The sequence below is a fragment of the Acanthisitta chloris genome, unplaced genomic scaffold (genome assembly GCF_000695815.1).
Source record: "Acanthisitta chloris isolate BGI_N310 unplaced genomic scaffold, ASM69581v1 scaffold11203, whole genome shotgun sequence".
Lineage (NCBI taxonomy): Eukaryota > Metazoa > Chordata > Aves > Passeriformes > Acanthisittidae > Acanthisitta > Acanthisitta chloris.
Window position 1 is genome coordinate 2,529 of NW_008663275.1, and position 19,459 is coordinate 21,987.

The following is a 19,459-nucleotide window of genomic DNA, read 5'->3' on the forward strand; positions in this document are numbered from 1 at the left end:
TCTTTTCCTTGTGTGGTTTCAGGTTTATGGTTGTGCTTTGCACTGTCCTAACTGCACAACATCAAACCTGGTGCTATATGATGGCAGTGGGAGAGCTCTGCCTGTCAGTATTCCAGTCTCACACAGCAGCTCTGCATTCTGAGATAATTCAGATTCATTGTGTGTCCTACAGTGAAGCAAAGATGAGAGACTAGAAATGGAGGTAAAGGGGAAAAACGAATGATTTTGTGCATCTATTCTCTGTATCAGGATGGAGAGAAATATTTGCTAGAGCTGAGGTCAAGCAGTGAAGGTCATTTGTGTTCCTAAATGGTTAATGGTGACTTAAAAATACCCATATTGACAGGAACTGCAGGATAAATGTCATTGGAACTTCTTGTTTTTTTAATACACCTTAAGAAATTAAACAAAGCAAATGCATTTGGTGGCGCCCTCAGGAAAAGTCCAGTCACTTCCTGAGCAGTAATCTGCCTGGGAGCAGCAGATAGATTCTCATTGTTTGCCATTTCCAGTTTCCAGTAATGGGAACGATTACTTGATCCAGGCAGTTTCTGTCGAAGACCTGGGAAAACTTACAAATTTTAATGGCAAATTTTTATCTGTTTCCATAAAACAACAACAGAAAACAAACCCCTAACGTGTTTTTGGTACCTGGAGGCATCACCTCTGATAATGAGTATTGTTTTATTGTGGAATTAAGTGTCTGTGCTTCGGGAACGAGATGTATCTTGCTCTTCTGGTGATTTTCTTGCAGTGTAAGTTTGATAACTGAATATCTGGGTGGGTTGGTGTGTTTCTGGTTTGTCTGGGGTTTGCTGGGGCTTTTTATGGTTTCCCATCACTGTCTCTCAATCTGTAAGCTTTGAAAATAACATTTCTTTGCCATTTTTTTTTTCCAGGTTCAGGACTTTACACGCAAGAGAGAGGTAGGGGAAAAACAGTTTGATTTTTTTATGTACAAATTTGAAACAACTAATTTAACCAATTCCTCAGTCGTTGTTGTGCATCCGTAACAGTTTGTTTGGATTTGCTGTGTGATAGCTCAGTATGAAATTTGGCCATATAAAGAAAAGGGGTTACTTGGTGGTGTGTGTTGGTATAGGGTTTAATGAGAGATGTGCTGCTCATGCTTTAACAATGGTTGTGGTGAGATCTTTCCTAGAGTAATTTGCTTTACTGAAGCATATAAGGCATGGGGGAGGAAATTTACCATTTTTGCACTGGTTTATGCCCAAAACTCTTTCTAAAAAAGCCAAATCACAAATAGCTGTAAGTTAGTGTATATGGTGAGGGACCTTAGATGCAGCAAAGTTTTCCTCTCCTAGTAGCAAATTTCTAATACAAATCCTGACCAAAGTGGACATGACCCAAAAGTGTAAGTTCTGAAGGCAGTGAAAGTGAATGGACTAATAAATCTTTCTCTATTCTTGTTCCTCCAGCTGTGTGAATAAAAATAGTAATTCTACTAGGATTCTAACAATGATAATATTTTAAGCTCCAAATTATTTATCATTGGTCTGGTTTTATACACAGAATATATTTATATACACACATACATGTACACATAAATGCTATTATGAACTTTATTTCTTTGATTTAAGTTACAATATTCCTATCAAAGACGATGTAAACTTTGTATTTAATTTTTGTGATTCAAATGTAGCCACTTGAGATAACAGGATTATGTTGGACTAACTGGAAATAAATATAACTTTTTCCTTTTGTTATTTTCTCTCAAGTTTTTACTTTCAACAGTGTAGAGATCAAGGTTCAGCCATCTGTCAAGGTGAAGAATGGAGCTCCCCTGTCCATTATCTGCCACGCTGACGTTAGCAAAAGCAATGATTTCCAGCTGAAGCATAATTTCACAATATTTAAGGATGGCAAACCTGTGTTTATGGCTGTGTCTGACAAGGGAGATGCCCAGTATGAAATCCCTGTGGCTAGATCTCCAGACACAGGAGAATATGAGTGCACAGTGAAAGCAGGTGGGAAGACAAAGTCCAGTAATGCTGTACATGTTTGGGTGACAGGTGAGTGTTCTTTCAAACCTAAGACACAAGAACAACCTCCTAGGGGCTGTAAAAATAGTCAGTGCTAAACAGCATATCTTGCAAAGTGGTTTTCATCCCTCAGCATCACAGTCCTAACAAATAGTTTAGTTCTAAACCCTCAGGTTCTGGCACAGAAATGAACTCACGATGCCAAGGCCATGTGGCGGATCATCCCCACTGTCCTGAGCCTGTTCCCTAGACTAGAGGAAATATTATTTGTGAAAGCTTCTGCCTATGGATCATAAACATGATGGGGAGAGGGGAAATTCCTGGGAATGCTGAAAATAACGTGCAGAGATACTCCCTGTGTGAGAACCATTGCAGCCTTGTTCTTTCATCTCTTATGATGACAGGGGCCACTTCCATCCCTTCCAGCCATGTGTTCTTGCCTGCAAGTGATATTTTTCCCCTTGGAAAAGCAGCTTGGAAAGACTTTGTTCAGCATTAGCTAGTTCCCAGGCTGTGCAGAGCCTGTAATCTTTACTCACAGGTTTGCAGCTCTAGACAGGCGAGTTGGGATGGCATTTGATTCCTGTGCTTGCTCTGTCTGAGGGGGAAGCAGTCTCACCTTCAGAACTGCAAATTTCATACCTCACACTTTGCACCAGGTCTGTACTACCCTCTTGAGGGCTATTTTGTTCTTCTGAAGGTCCCTTGACATGCATCCACACGTCAAAGGAACAGGCTTCAAAATCTCAGGTCTTGCAAAGTATTTGCATCTGTTAATCAGCATAGCTCATTACCACAGTCATCAGAGGTAGTGTCTGTTTCAGGATTATGCAGTGTTCTCTTTCCTTGTTTTTTGTTGGAAGGAATGACCAAGCCAACCCTGACTGCTGACAGGAGAGAGGTTCTGGAGGGAGAAGTTGTGAAGTTACGCTGTGAGCTGCCAGAAGAAGAACCTCCTTTGCATTTCTTTTTCCGGAAGATAAAAACAAATTCAGCACCTAAGGAAAAATCTGTCTTTGAAGCACACAGAAATTATTCTGAAATGGAATTTTCCATTGAAGAGGGAGACAATATTTTAAAATTTGACTGCTTTGGCAGGAGACACGTGAAATTTGAATTAGAAAACTCAGAATACAGCAACCAAACGCTTGTCTTAGTCAAGGGTGAGTCACTGAGGGGTTTTTTTGACGTTTCTTTGGGTCATGTATTTTTATGTGTGTATATATTCACCTCTCTGTTGGTTTGTGTTCTTGGGCAGAGCCATTTATAAAACCCTCCCTGGCTGTCAAGCCCTCCCGAAACGTGACCGAAGGAGACAGAATCCAGTTTGAGTGCTCCACTGCAGTGGCTCAGGTTCATGGCATCGAGATCATCCTCCAGAGAAACAGAACTATACTCAACAGTGTACGGGACGAGAAAGATCTGAAATACTCTGCAGTAGCTACTCTAGAGGACAGTGGGGAATACCTGTGCAAGGTGGAGCAAGGGAGAGCGTCGAAAGCCACCAAGCTGAGTGTTGTGGTGTCAGGTAAAACCTCTGCTGATCTTAGATTTTACTCAAAGGATTATTATTTAAATTGAAATCAGGTAGAGCTCAAGGTCAAAGTGTAACCTCCAGATCTGAGGGCAAATTTTCTCGAAGTTAAAGGCAATTCTGATTTCAGTTTCTGATTTTCACCTGCCAGTGCTTCCCAACTGACATAATACCTTCAAATAACACCAGAAGTGGCTTCAAGATTGCAAAGTTTCTCTTTTCCCTGAAAATATAATATTAAAATAACATGATTGTTTTGCTCCCAGATCATGAACTTTCAGTATGTGCTCCACTGGGCATACTTTGAGGTAGTCATATTCTTTCAGGCTCAATTTGAATTATTTTATTCTCTTTTTATCTTGCAGAGTTATTCCCCAAGCCAACATTGTCTACTTCTCTGACTGATGTGGATGAAAATAAAGAGCTGACTTTGAGCTGCAGCATTAATGGTCTTCGGAGAGCCAATTTCTCTATACTACGGAAAGTTTCCAGTGGAGACATCCTATTGAAAAATTCCAGAAACTTAACCATGAGAGTTAGTGTGAATGACACTGGATCCTATACCTGTAAAGCTGAAGTGAAAGGAATAGTCAAGGAGAGCAAACCTGTAAGGATAAATGTTTATGGTGAGTTGATGTAGAGCTTTAGAACCCAACGCAGAGTAGGAGGGAAATTAAAACTATAAGCTTATAAATAAGCACATCTCTTTACAGAATCAACCTCTAGTCCCTGAGCTGGCAGGGCATCTGTTAGTTCTTTCAGTATTCATTTCTGGGAGATGTTCTTGTCATCTTTAGCTTTTGGTGTATCGTGATCTAATCCAGTCAGACATTCCCAGGGCTGACCCTAGGAGAGGGGAGTTAGCATCACTTCCTTCTGGCCCCTTGATTCTGCTAGGTGCTAGATGAACTCTCATTCACTGCCATGTGCAGGAGCTGGGAGTGTTCTGCAAACCTTTCACTCATCAGTTTGGTTTGAAGCTCTGTCAGTGTCTGCTGGAATCCTTTGCCTGGATGTCCAGGCAGAAAGGCACGAGAGCCACAAGTCACCAGGTTAGCTCTACCCCAGAAAAGCTGATCTTGCTACCAGCACAGCCCCCTCACCAGCACACTAATTATAAAGGGTTCCCTTCCCTCTCCTGGAACAGGCACAGCTGGTTCTCCAGTGTGCAAAGGGATCTACTGGGTCACGACTCGCTGTGCTGCTGATCACAGGGCCCTGGTCAGGTCCTGCACGATCCACCTCAGGACATACATGTAATGTAACAGAGTTGTTCCTTGGGTCAGAGCTAGTTCTGGAGTTTGGCTGATCCACAGCTGTGGCACTGATCCGTGGTTTGTCTTCCTTTACTCTCTCCCTGTGTGCTCTTTTATTCTGTCACATATGTTCTATTATCTATGTGACTGATTTGTTCAAGTCCCTCCATTTCCATTCTGCCAATGAGGAAGAGCTTCCCAGTGTAGGTTGTGTGCAAACTAGCTAACTATTTATGTTTATATGTTTTCTGTGAGATAATACTGGATCTTTTGGCCTTTTGCAGTGTAATTTGCAACAATTCTTTTCCTTTATTCCCCTTCCAGCTCCAGTCTCCAAGCCAACCCTCTCCGTCGTCAGCGGTTTGCCAGAGGTGGTGTTGGGGAAACCTCTGCAGCTCATCTGTCATTCAGTGATGGGAACTCCACCAATAACATTCACATTCTACAAAGGAAATGATGTGAAGAAAAGAGTGGTTAATAACACATATGCTACATTCTTGGATGAAAACATTAGGCTAAATGACACAAGAGGGTACAGGTGTGATGCTAAAAATAATCACTCCAGTGGTTTGAAGACCAGCAATATCCTAAATGTCACAGTAATAGGTAAGTCTGTTTAATTCTGCTTCTCATCTAACATCATATTTAGAGCTTTGAGGCTGTGGCAGCATATGATGGACTAAACAAAATGGATGTGAAATGTTACAAGGTCTGTTCTTGACCTTCGAAAAAGAAGAGCTAATTTTTCTCTACCAAGGAGTTTTCAGTTTTGTGTCCCAGATTGAACCCAAATTGTGTGGGTTTTAACAAGATAAACGTGTGGTTAATAGGCTGCTTTCCCCCTGAGTTTTGACATTGAGTTATGTATGACTAGAGCAGATACATCCAGATACATCTGCCTTATGTTATCCATGACCCTGGATAACACACTTATTGTATGACTGGAGCAGATCCATCCAGATACATCTGCCTTATGCTATCCATGACCCTGGATAACACACTTATAATATTTCCAGAGGAATTTTAGCAATCCAGATGCTTTGTACCCCAAACATTTTGTGAAGCTGCTGCCATTCTACATGCCTTGCATCAAGGAATGGATGGACACCTTTTCCCCATGTAGTTCCAAGGGCTGATGCTCATGGAGCAGATCCATCCAGATACATCTGCCTTATGCTATCCATGACCCTGGATAACACACTTATAATATTTCCAGAGGAATTTTAGCAATCCAGATGCTTTGTACCCCAAACATTTTGTGAAGCTGCTGCCATTCTACATGCCTTGCATCAAGGAATGGATGGACACCTTTTCCCCATGTAGTTCCAAGGGCTGATGCTCATCTGCTCCCACACTAGCTCTGCATATGCTAATACACTTCATTTGTAAACTAGCAGACTGAAAAACTATATTTTGGCTGTGCATCTCCTTACAGCTTGTTCAAATAACTTCTCTCATTGTGTTTGCTATGTTCTATAACCATTGGAATTGGGGACTTGTTTATTCCTCTGGAGGACTTGTCTCATTATCTGCTGATTGTATATTAAACATTACAAGAATACAGTTAGCATAAAACAGCAGAACTCCACATAGCCATGAAAGCATAGCTACATAAACTGAACCATAATTATTTACACTGTTGAACTGCTGAGTGTTATTTCTGGAAATTAACTGATTTGTAGGTTGGGGCCAGAAGGGCCTCCAAAGGATCTTAAGAAAAGAGGCTGACTGACCTCTGTGGAATGAATAATTTCCTCCTGTGTTTGCTTTGTTCCCTTGCTGTGCCCTCTCTATTTCTGGGTGTATAAAAATACATACTAGAGGATGCTGCCTGGCTGAGACTGGTCAGAAAGAATAATACTGTGCCTGCAGTCTCTGCTTAACCAAACAAGCAAGCATTTCTGCAACACAATGTTTTGTCATCAAAGTTATTTCTGATAGTGCTAATATTTGCTTCCTCTGTGCCTTGCCCTGCAGTGCCCATAAAGGATGCCAGCTTGGGCAGCATTCCCTATGGAGAAGTGGAAGATGGCAGTGGGACTGCTTTTCTCTGCTCTGTGAAAGAAGGATCTTGGCCAATCCACTTCAAGATTTTTAGAAAAACTGATCGAGAAGTTCTTCTGTATGAAAAAAGTGAGAATGCAGACAGAATCATGTGGCACAAGAAAAGCATGAAGAGGCAGGACACAGGGACATACTACTGTGAGGCCTCCAACAGAGCCAAGGTGGACGTGAGGAGCCACCCAATAACCATCAGTGGTAAGATGGGGAATGATAAGCTCTGTCATCATGACAGGGGAGGTCAACTTATTTGGGATGTTACTGAGTGTAACTCCCTTTCATGTTTGTGTTCCACCATTGTCAGAAGGTGAACAGAGAGATCTGTTTATAAACATTGTCCAACATACATACAAAAGTTTAAGGGATTCTCAAAAGCCAAAAGAGCCAGATGCAAACTGAAACCAAGCTGGTTTTCTAAGGCTGTTTTGGTCACTAGTGCTCTTTGCATTCAAGTCTCCCTGAAGTCCTTCCCCAGTGTGCAAGGCTGATTTGTGGTAGAGTTTGGCAATGCTGACCTATCCCTGTAAATAGCTCCTAAAACATGTTTTTCTTCTTTGCAGTCATCTTAGCAGCTTGGCAGAAAGGAGTCATTGCTGCCTTTGTCCTATTAGCCATGGCAGGAGTAGGAGCACTCGCTGTGTGGTGGTTTCTGCGTAAGAAGAAAAGGGGTAAGGAATGGTTCCTTTCTCTTTGTTTGGTGATGGGTGTATTGCAGTTAAAGCTGCACTTGTGTCAGCAGCAAAGGCTTGTGGGGGTGACAGTTCAAGGATCCTGATGACCCAAATGAAGCTGCAAATGTGCTGGAGCTTTCCACGTACATTGGGCAGAATGGGAGAATCGAACTGATGGTGCTGGGCAGGCACTAGGGAAGCAAAGGCTGCTGGAGGTATAGGCCAGAATGAGACTGTTCCAGTGCAGTCCTAGATCTGGAGTTCATCCTCATGCAATGTCAAGGCAGACAGGGCCTGAGGATGTTTCTGTTCACTTACAGAGCTTTAACAATTTGATTTGGGTCCCAACTTGGGTGTAATTGAGGTACTTCTCTAATCCTCATGAAACAAATTTATTAGGTTGTGGGATTGTTTGGGATTTTTTCCCACACTGTAATACAGTTTTGTTTAAGGATTTGTCTTTTATCATTAAGGTATCTTTTTCAGATCTTGTTCTTTCAGAAAATGGGTAAATCTGGTATATCCTGTGATTTGCAATACACTGCAAATTATTTGGGAAAACTTGGCGCATCTGGATGTCCCAGTTAGCCAGGCTAAAATCTGGGGTTTGGGACCTTAGGATCTCTGTGAAAGAGACATTTAAGGGACCTGGGTGATAAATGGGATGTAAGACATGAGGTAATTAATTTTGTGATAGCCAGGAAAAAATATTCTGATTTGGGCAGATAATCTCTATATTTTTTATTTTGACTTTTCAATTCTTTCCTTGTGCAATCCATTAACAGAGGCTTTTCTTTTTCTCTGTCAAGCTAAAGGACCATCCCTGGAGATGTCTGGGTAAGATGCCTTGCTGTCTTGGTTTCGGCTGGGATAGAGTTAATTTGCCTCTTAGTGTCTGGTACAGTGCTGTGTTTTGGATTGAGTATGTAAATCATGTTGATAACACTGATGTCTTAGTTGTTGCTAAGTAGTGCTTACTCTGAGTCAAGGACTCTTCACTTTGCCATGCTCTGCCAAGGAGCAGGAGCACAAGGAGCCAGGAGGGAGCATGGCCAGGACAGTTGACCCAAACTGGCCAAAGGGGTATTCCACACCATAGAGCATCATGACCAGTGTAGAAACTGGGGGAGAATTGTCTGGGAGGCACTGATCAGTGCTTGGGGATGGGCTGGGCATCCATCCGTGGGTCACGAGCAGTTGTATTGAGCATCACTTGTTTCTCTTGGGTTTTATTCCTCTCTCTCTTCCTCTCTCATTATTATTATGATTATGATTATTATATTTAACTTTATTTCAATCATTAAACTGTTCTTATCTCAACCCATGGGTTTTACCTTTTTCCAATCCCCCTCCCCATCCCACCAGGGCCAGGGTGTGTGGTGAGTGAGTGAGTGGCTGTGTGGTGCTTAGCTGGGGTTAGTCCTTTTTGGCACCCAACGTGGGGCTCAAAGGGCTTGAGTTAACAACAGATCTGACCACTGCATGTTGAAACAAACTTGTTACAAGCATTCAGAATAGTTTAATAGCCACTTGTCACAATGTTGATTTATTTGCTCTCAGAGTTATAGAATCATAGAATGTTAAGGAGACACCTCCCACCAGAGCAGGTTGCTCAAGGCTCATCCAACCTGGCTGTGAACACTGCCAGTGGGCAAACTGGGCCAGTGTCTCACCATCCTCACAGGGGAAATTTCTTCCTAGTATCTAACCTAAATTTCCCTCTTTCAATTTCAGAGTTGTTCTTGTTCTCAGAGTTGTGTTATCCAACATATTACTTGCACTGTGTGTTCCCTGTTGTGGTGTTTATCACCTCTGGGGCCTGAGCTGAGGTTATTGTTTTGTTGTGCCATACAATTGTCATGAAACTCACCTGTGTACTGGGGAGACATCTAATGGGAATTATTCATCATTACACCTTTTACCTTCTCAGAGAGCCAGGCTGTGGAGGAGGAATCTTCCCATAGCTTCCCTTCCTTCTCCTGGCTGATTACAGTAACATCTGATAACTCTGAACATTTTAAACACACTTCAGATCCATCATGGATCCATCAGGACCATCATGGTCCTATTGGTAGGAACCAGTGTGTTGCTGAATGTGGTTCAGATATTCTTTAGGGTTAAGCAACTACTTGTGACTACTCCACTGTGACTGGCCCAGAGCTCTGCACGTCCCTGGCATGGACTGTCTCAGAGGGCACCTCAAGGACTCAAAGAGTACCAGTGGGCTCTGAGTCCAGCAGCCTGGAGGAACTGAAGCAGCTGTCTTGCCCCATCTCTCAGAGGACTCTGCTGCTGTGGGGCTGCTGGAGTTGAAGAACAGCAGGTGCTGATCACTATCACAACAGTACACCAGTGGCAATATCACAGCAGGACTGAAACTGGGGGGAGCTGGGCAGGAGCTGCTGATCACTGCCAGGGACTGGCTGGGCATCACTTGTTTTTCTTGGCTTTTATTCCTCTCTCTCTCCTTTTCATTGCTGTTGTTGTTATTAATATTATTATAGCCACGGGTTTTACCTTTTCCTGATTCTCCTCCTTTCTGATACCTTCCTCCACAGGAATGTGGTTTATTATGGCACACACCTGCAGACAATAGATGGTTCTGCTTCATGTACCACCTGCTAACACGACAACAGGATGAGGAAACACTCTAAAAATAGAAAAAGGGCCAGCTAAGTGAAACAGAAGAATGTCAGGCCTGTATCTGAATACATTTAGATATGGAATTGAAAACACAGAGGTTTAAAAGAAGAAGAAGAATGCAATAGGGAACATTCTTGACTTTAAAGTTTGTTTGTGCTTCTCATAAAGACAAAGGCAAAATTTTCATTAGCTTCAGTAGTTAAGAAGATGTGGTGGTCAGCATAGACAGCAACTGATCTTTGCACGGAATCATCTTGTTGCTTTTATTGACTGTTTTGGATAATTACATCAACTTTTATTGGTTCTGCTTTTCAGTTCTGCCTTGGCTGCAAACTTGACAAGTGAAAAGCTAACAAGACAGCCCAGTGATGGAGACTACTATTCAGGTAGGATGTTTTGCTGTACGACTGGTAATAAGTTATCTTAATTAAACATTTGTTTAAAGATTTGGACTTGCATAGTAGTTGTTTGGCTAGGGCCCAACATTTTGGGAATACAGAGGGATACCACTAACATTCTCCAAAGCATCTTCTGTCATTTTGTCTTTGTACAGTTTTTATGAGCATGTCTTATGCAAAGATTGGTTTATAAGTCTGCCAGGCAATCAGTTGGCAATATTTTACCATGATGGAGAAATCATGGTAAAAGTAAATTACTTTTGATAGTTTTGACATAGCTGCAAGAAAATTATTTTGGAGCGGAAATTTGAGTTGTGGCCCATGATCCTGTGATGTGGATCACAGCACAGAGATGTTAACATGCCATGACTGGGCACTTTTCATTCCAGGAGCTCAATGAGCTTTACAAAGATAGGTGGAGATGTTGTTTGGAGCATAAACATAAAGTTGCCCCTTGGGTGGTTTTTAGCTGGTTATTGAAAAAGCCAAATTCTTCCCACCTGTGTTACCTGAGTGTCTTAGGTGTGAATCTAAAAGTGGAATAAATAAAGATCATGACAACAGGAATTGCAGCTGTTGTAACTCATTTATTTGATTGGCTATAATAAACATTTTTGCAGCTCAACTTTGGCTTTAATATTTTAGGATCAGGTTACATTGAAGATAGTGAAAATCACATGAAATCAACAGATGAGAGTAAAGGTAATTTCATGTTTAAACAATAGACTTTAAAATTATTTTATGATTGAAAGTTGTGGTGTTTTCTAATGGTAGTAATCAGGATTTGAGAGGTCCAGTCCTCTCCTTTTTCTCACTGATAGTGGGGAAGTCTCTTTGCTGAGCTCAGCTCTATTTTCCATGCACAAAATGACACTGATAGAACTCATCTGCCAACAGAATTACAAAGTGTAATTACCTCTGCTGAATTCCAGGCCATCTTTTGAAGGATGATATAAAAATACAACTTAGACTCAAAATTGTAAGTTCTATATAACAAATATTCAGGGTTTTTAAAAACACACATTTTCTACAGATTTCTGCTTCTTTTCCTTCTCTGTCCTTTCTTCATTTCCGTAGCTCTTGAAATACTTAAGAATTAAATTTAAAAATAAACTGCTATGAAATCTGAACAAAATAATCTGCCAAATCAGTTCTGCAGGATTCCAGTCTGGATGACTGCTGTGGTTCCTTCCAGCTTTTACAGAAACCTAGTAGAAAACCATCTCCACTCTGAGAAAAAGACAGGGTAGGAGGGAAGAGCTGTTTCTTGTGTGAGTTGTATCCAGGTAGGCAGTACCTGTCAGCCAGAAATCCAGGTCAGCTGTCTGGTCATTGTCAGGCTCCTGTGGGCATTGTGGCAGTGCTTGGAGGAGAGAGATGGGTTTGCATTGCAGATGTTCTGTGGAGAGCCTGGAGGGCAATGTAGGAGAAACTGCAACTGCTGAATTTGCTTATTGGCAAAGCAGAAATGAGAAGTCTGAGAAGTGATGAGGGAGGCCATGAAAGACGTAGAGATGGCTTAAAATGTGAGGAAAGTGGAGAATGGGAAGTGTCCTGTCATAGCAGCCATAGAAAAGAAGGAGAAAGCAACACTGAGGAGAGAAATAGAAGAGAGGAGCTGGAAGTGGAGCAGGAATATGGGAGAATCTGTGATAATTCCCCACTCCTTTTTGTGTTGTGCCACTTCTGAAGGTGTTAAATTGAAAGTAAGGGGTTTAGGCACAATTTGCATGTCCTACAGTTTCAGAAATCTGCCTTTGGATTCGGATGAGCTGTGGGGATGGGTTGGCAGAGACTCAGCTGCCATAGCAGGGCCTGATCCTGCACCTCTCAGAGTCAGTGAGGACCTGTCCATTAATTCCAGTGCCAGCAGGATCAGGCCCACAGCTCCACTGAAGTGTGCAGTCCTACAAAGAAACATCTTCTTGATATTTTTGGGGCAGGACCTGACCTTGAGAGTGCTGAGGTGGAGTACACTGAAGTCGAAGTATCAACGCTTGATCCTCACAGAGGTAATAAACTCTTTGGCCTCAATAGTTTATGTTTGGGAGCAGCTCTGGGCTTGTTGCTGCTCCTTGGCACTGGTCTGATATTGGCACCTGTGAATGTCAGAGCAGGTTGTGTGTTGAGTGCAGGACAGTTTCCTTAACCTAGCTGATGCTGTGATAACCACAGTGCTGCTCCTGCAGCTCTTCATCCCCAGGGTCCTCCCATGCCCTGTCCTTTCCCTCCTGCAGGAGCTCTGTGCAGAGCAGGACTCCCAGCAGGAGCTGTGGCTGGAAGCAGGAGACATCCTGCTGTGAATCTCTGTTACAGACACCAAATTCACTGAGAGCCATTTGGGGTTAGCCTAGGGTAGGAGAATGGAGAGAACAGAAACGGTGGAATTTCCTCCTTTATAAGGGAACTGGCTGAAGGGTCAAAGCTGTAATTCACTTGTGAGAGAGAAGGAAGAGAGACCAGCAGAGATTTAGCCTTTCTGTCTGGAGAAGCCTAGAGACCATTCTGGGTTCTGTGGCACATTAATCAGAAATGAGGGTATGGATGCCCAGACAGCTTTGTCCTCCTCCTGCAGTTCTATGGTCACAGCAGCCAGAGCTCATAGCGTGGGGTAAGGAATGTCTCTGCAGCCTCAGAGGAGAAATATCCATGGAAATGTGTTCTCAACACCCAAATGCAGACCTCAGTCATTCTGTGACACCTGGAGAACTGATACCATCCTGTCCTTGTGCTGAAAGCTGCTAAATCTTTCAGAATTGACAAAAAATTCCACATAGCTAAGAGTGAATAAACCCCACAAGAGCCAGTTATGCTGTGCTCGAGCTCCTTTGCTTTAGCTGAACGGGAAGCAGACTGAGGAAGAAATGGATAAATTTCCTTCTTCCGGGTAGGAAGGCCCAGTCACTGATTTCAGAGACCAAAGACATGATTGTTTAGGTGGAAAAGCAGATGTTTGGGCAAAAGTGCTCACTCTTCAGCTTGGCAGCTGAGCTCTCCCGGAACAGCCAGTGCTGCTATTCTTTCTGTTTTCACTTCCTGATATATCCATCACAGAGCTTTCCCTGTGTTCTAAACATGCTATTTATCCACCTCTGCTAAATTCTGCACTGAAGTTCCATAGTTGTTGTCCTCTTTTTCAGAATCGTGCTAATAATTAATCGTTCCAGATGTTTCTGAACATGCACTGCACAGTGTAGTGGTGTAGAATGATAAAATAGGCCAGTGCATGATTATTTAAATGAAGAGCCCTGTTCAATGCAAGATCAGCATCTCTCAAAACAGCCTTTTCATCCTATTCCTGATATACAACACTATTCCTGTATATCAGACTGAGTAATAAGATAGTGTCTGTGCTCTGTAGACTGAACATCATCAAACTGCACAGTGATGTTTAATATACTGTGTAGATGAGCTCAGACTGTTGTAACTGAACACTGCCTCGTGTTACAGACCTACACAGAGCACTAATTGATTCTGTAGGCCTTGAGGTACACAGAGATGTGATAATAGCTCCCTAATCAATTTGCTCTCTTGCCCCAGGTGAATCCTGACCAAATGCTTTGGTTGTGTAAGAGGTAACTGCACTGCAAGTGTTTAATGTGCTGCTTAAATAGGAGTTTATGAAAGCAAGTTAATTCTTTGAGCTCTGCACTGCCTATCACAATGGGAACAGGCTGAGATTTTTTTTCTTGGGAAAAGAGAAGCAAAGCCAAGTTTCTTAATATTCCCTTGTAATAATCTTCTACACCCACAGAGAGAATTTGGCCACAGGATTACCAGAGATGCTTCTGCCGTGTCAATGCTATTGTACAAGTTTTGTTTCCAATCACAACAGTCTTCCATGTCTGTGGGCTATGACCAGCACAGACCTTTCAGATTATCACCAAATCCCTATTACAACTCTGTGGATTCTCTCTGTTTTCTGAATGGAAACAAAACAAATCTCACTTCACCTTTCCTCTGGGCATGCATAGCTCATCCAGCAGCTGCACATGGATCCCTTCTGCCTTTTGAGGAACTCCAGATTTCTCTGATCTCTCAGGATTAACTTGAAATTAATTTATCTTCCCAATTTATCCTCCCAATCCTTGATCCCTCCTTTTTGAAGCGGGGATGAAAAGGCAAGACAAATATGAGGTTGAGCTGGGGCTGCACAGTCCAGTTCTTGTTTGGAGTAGCCATAGTGAAACTGTTAATTTGATGGTTAGAGAGGTGATAATTCTAAGGTGTTAGTACATGGAATACTTGTGAGGATTATATACAGTGATTATCTGCTCTAAAGCTTCATTGTGCAAAACCAGGGCAAGGTGGTCTAGATCCTGTATTGTTAATCTCAGAAAAACAAAGGCTGGAGCTAAAGTGAGATCAGGAATTATCCCTGAAGTGAGAGTGGAGTGAGAGCTAATCTTGGCTGGACGAGAACTTGCTCCTTCTCTCCTTTTATCTGCAGGGTAGCAATGCTGTAAAGTTACTGGGAACAAAATGTCAAATCATCCAAGTAATTTCTCCTGGCACATATTTTTCGGTGCTGAAATGGCTTTTGGAAGATTAACAAAGGAAATAACATGGGCAGTGGCATTATATCACAATTTAATGAAATGGGCCTGGGAAAAAAAAGCAAGCTAAGGAAATGCCTCCAACCAAGTCTTTCCACAGTCAATAGGAGTAGATTTAGGACTGTAATCTGCTAAAAAAAAGAGTCCTAAACTAAATGAGCTACTTCTTATTAAAATTCTGAGAAGATTACTTCTTACTTCGCTGGGAACAGAATTGATCATTTAAGCAATAGTCCATAAGCATATGAAATGTGCTTCGAGATATTCAGACTATTTTGCAAAGAAAGTTCATGCCAAAGCTGCAAGTTTGAAAGCTGAGATTAGGAATTTGGTGAAGTGTATCTCCTCCTGTCGTTTAAATTAACGGCAGTTTTGCAGCTCAGTTGTGATGTGTTAGCTCCCAGTGCTTAAAGATGCTTAACAGGACTTAAAAAAACTTGAAATGAGCTTTGGGAAATCAGAATGTGGTGCCAGAGACACTTGGGTTCTTCAGAGTGATGCAGAGCAATAACAGTCCTGACTCTGAGTCAGGGGTTGGGTTTTTGTAATAGCTAAAGTACAGGATATTGAGTCCAGAAATGTCAATTCTCTTTCCAGTTTCTTGCAGAGGGAACAACCTTCTTTTATTTTTTCTATAACTTTTACAAGGAAATTGTTCTAGTCTCCTACTGGCCAGAAGTTTCTGCTGACCATAGAGAAATGGAGTTTTTGCTGTTTTCAGGCCTTTAGATAAGGCTCTGCCCTTTCCCTGCTTGTGTTAGTGCCTCTAGTTTGGTATCAAACTTGGTGGATAAGTTTTCCCAGATCTCAAATAGGAAAAGTGGAGGAGGAGCTTTTTGTTTTCCATCTCATACAAGAGCAGAGGTTTATAGGACCTTATTTGTCAACCTGAGAATCTGGGAAGGATAATGTTTTAATTGTATCCCACACCTGTCCTTGGAGGCACAAATCTCTGTTTGCTTTTTTCATCTTACTTTCTGCCTTTCCACAAACCTTCTGAGCCTTCACTCCTGCTGTGTCCACCTGAGCTCATGCACTAATGGAAGAGCCTTCCAGGCTGAGGAGCTGAGGACAAACCTTTCCCAGGCAGCACCAAACAGAAACTGTGTGATGTGAAAACTCTAAATATTCTTCTGAGATGTTTCACAAAGAACAGCAATTTAGATAAATTTTTGTACCCCTAAAATTTAATCAGGCAACTTGCCAAAAGGGGTGTAGTGATCTCCTCAGGTCTAGGATCCTGAAATCCTCAGGGCAAACTGAAGCAACTCTTCAAAGGGATCCAGAGAAACTCTTCCGTAGTGGTAGAGCTCTCTGTAAAATTAAACCAGTATTGATTTAAGTTCAGAGAAGATTATTAGAATGTGAAAGGCAAATTTTAAAGGGGAAGCTGATTTTCATCACCATTTTTATATAGAGGGAGAGATATCTCCCTCCCAGAACCTCAAGGCTGGTTGGGGGAGGAGGTTCACTTGCTTTTTCCTCAGGCTCCACAGGCTGATTGGTGCTTATGTAACTTCCTCTGAAAGTAAAACAGTGTGTTCTGTTTGTTTAAGGAGCTTTTCATAAGGCAAACAAAAAAAAAAAAAAAAAAAAAAGTGAAGAAGGGGAAAAAAAAAAAAAGAAAAGAAATTGATTCTGTGCCAATACATTTTCCAGCTCCTGTACAGAAGGGGACTGAAACAGTTTATAGTGAAATCAGAAAAGCTAATAATGGTAAGTAAGCTAGTGAAAAATGAAACATTTAAAGGAAGCACTTGTAGAGATTAGGGACAAATTTGTGATGGAGTGTTTTGGAAGATAAGTGCCAAAAAAAAAAAGAAAAAAGAGATGCAAGTCACACAGGAACATACTAAAGTGCAGCTATGAATCACAGGTTGATAAATCAATGATGTTTAATGGAGTGAGATTAATATTTGTAACATCTACTTCCTCAGCCCATTTGTACTGGATCTGCTGAGTGTTTGGGCCTTGTATCTGGGGCTGAATGTGCTCTGATAGGTGTCAGGGTACCTCAAACTGCTCATGAACAACACTTTGCCCCTTAATTGAGAATGTTTGTCATGTGTTATGAAATGTTCCTTTGGGTTTGGATGTAACTCCAGCAAATATCTATAAAACCTCCAAGAACAACTCTAAAAACCTTTAAAGCAAACGACACTTCAGTAGAGTGGGTTGTTTGTTTTAAGTGCCATCAAAAACTGTCTGAGGTTGTATGTGCCAACTGCTCTACCCTTCCACCTCCTCTAGCACAGATTTGTGTGGCATTAGCAGATTACTGCCCATACTGGCTATAAATGCTCTGACAGTAATGAGTTCAGAAAGTGTAGGTTAAAATGATTTCTTCATAGTTTGTCAAAGACTAAATCAGAAAGGATTTCCTCTCCTCTTTTCGTGTTAGGAAGTCTAGGTTTGTAAATATTAGGGCTGCAAACATTCTGTCCCCATCCATGTTACCAAGTGGCTTTGTAGTATACCATTTTTAATTTTGGATTGTTTTGTTTTCATTTCTATTTTTTCTCTTTTACAAGGGATTTCCCAATTGCTCTGACACACTATTCTGTCTCTAGGGAATCTTTCATGTGAGGGTCTCCAAGTTCTTTGCAAAACATTACTTAATTTTTCCTTGTGAGGATTTATATGGCAATTTCTATCTCCATTTTACAGCTGAATAAACAGAGATTGGGTCACTGGTTTAAGGCAATGTGTTTAGAGAGTGACAGCACTGGGAACAGAGTTCTGGAATCCTTGGTGCTGTGCCTGTGTCTTGTACTCATTTTTCACAGCCTTGCAGTGAGAATCAGAGTATCCTTCACACTAAAGAGCAAGACCAGGAGAAAAAAAAAAAAACAGATTATTTTAGGGCTGAATCCAAAGGCCCCAAATTTTCTGAGATGCTCTGTGGTGAGTGTGAACTGGACCTGTAACGACTGCAGAACTGGTTGGCATCTCTCCTGCTCTGCCCATGTGTGAAGGGGATTATCACACCTTTCCCCATCCCTACTTTTGACACAACAGAATGTGTGATGTACTCAAAGGATGTTTTGTGAGCTGTGCTGTAAACTCCAGGTTGGTACAGCAGAGCTATAATTCAAAGCACTTATAAGGCTGTACTTGCCCTAAAGTGGGAACAGCAATCAAATGAGATATGATTGAAGGACTGAGCTGAATTAGCTAGAAGATCTGCAAACACCCCTTAATCTTGCAGTCCACCTGCTCTTTTATGCATAACACTCTGCAGTTTCAGTGGCTCCTGGAAACACAGCACCAGTTTATTGTTTTAATCACGTCTGTTTTTCCTGACTGATTCACAGGAAAAGTGTTTGAGTGAGATAAGCAGTGCATCCCAGGGCCTGCAGTGCTCTGGGCAGCTCAGTGTGCCCCTGGCTTTGGTTTGGATGGGCTGTGACTGGGGGAGGATCCCTAGGATCATCCATTGTCTTAAAGGCTTCAGTTTGTATCAGTATGAGCACATTAAGTGCCAGTTGTGAAAGATGCTGAGCATTGCTGCTGGGAGCAGAAGTTGCTTTCCCAGTCTGAGCTTCACTGTTTGACTATTCCCTGTGATTTTGGAGCAAATGCCCACGAGGACAATCCACTTCAGGAAGTCAATGGTTCAGACAAACACGTCCTCTGGGGAAATTGCATGAGTTTGGGAATGGTGTCAGCTACACCATTTGACAGATTTAATGCCTAAGACCTATGGAACATTTTATTATTATTTGTTTGTAGGTAACTGTTGTGGTTTGTGCTTGTTTAATTATAACTGAGTGTTTCATGAGCAGTTCTGTCTTTTCAAGGAGCTGTCTGTGCATTGCAGAAACTGTGTCCACTAGAGAGGAGGCTGAAGAGCTGTCAGTAGTTGTTATGTCTGATGCAAATCTTTGTGACTGAGCTAAAATGTTTTTCCTCTTCATTTTCCTGTCAGCTCTCACTGCTGTCCCCAGTAAGGCAAATGCCATATCAGTAACCAACTTCTCATGTATTTTCAGTTCTCTAGCTGTTGCTTGTCCTTATCCCAGACCATGGCTCCATAGCACAGATAATGCCCTGACCCTTCCCAAGCCTTTGGCAGTGTGCTCAGCATCTGCATTGCTCCTTTTCTTTTCATTCCCCAGGTATTGGCTATGTTACCTCCTCTTACTATCACTTGAATGTCTCCACCACACTGTGGTAAGACTTCCCATCCTACCTGCCCTGCTGCTCTCCTTGTTCTCAGCATTAGGCCTGAGGAGGTGGTTTTACATGAGAGATGGACAGAAACAAACTGTCAAATGCACATTTCAAATCCCAGAAGAACTGCCTGTGTTTAGCTGCAGTTAACTCATTCACTGTAG

At 42.0% G+C, this 19,459-nt stretch overlaps 1 protein-coding gene across 1 annotated transcript in view; it reads left to right on the forward strand.

The window, feature by feature from the left end:
* Positions 1 to 721: 721 nt before the first annotated feature.
* PECAM1 (platelet/endothelial cell adhesion molecule 1) overlaps positions 722 to 19,459 on the forward strand; it is a gene marked incomplete at its 3' end in the record, with an annotated part of 29,512 nt that continues 10,774 nt past the window's right edge. The window contains exons 1-14 of the mRNA XM_009070934.1: positions 722 to 755; positions 900 to 926; positions 1,740 to 2,033; positions 2,867 to 3,166; positions 3,262 to 3,531; positions 3,903 to 4,163; positions 5,118 to 5,399; positions 6,771 to 7,052; positions 7,415 to 7,522; positions 8,335 to 8,362; positions 10,484 to 10,554; positions 11,212 to 11,268; positions 12,510 to 12,578; positions 16,782 to 16,838. Of these exons, the coding sequence (XP_009069182.1) occupies positions 722 to 755; positions 900 to 926; positions 1,740 to 2,033; positions 2,867 to 3,166; positions 3,262 to 3,531; positions 3,903 to 4,163; positions 5,118 to 5,399; positions 6,771 to 7,052; positions 7,415 to 7,522; positions 8,335 to 8,362; positions 10,484 to 10,554; positions 11,212 to 11,268; positions 12,510 to 12,578; positions 16,782 to 16,838 (2,140 nt within the window). The remainder of the gene's footprint in view (positions 756 to 899; positions 927 to 1,739; positions 2,034 to 2,866; positions 3,167 to 3,261; positions 3,532 to 3,902; positions 4,164 to 5,117; positions 5,400 to 6,770; positions 7,053 to 7,414; positions 7,523 to 8,334; positions 8,363 to 10,483; positions 10,555 to 11,211; positions 11,269 to 12,509; positions 12,579 to 16,781; positions 16,839 to 19,459) is intronic.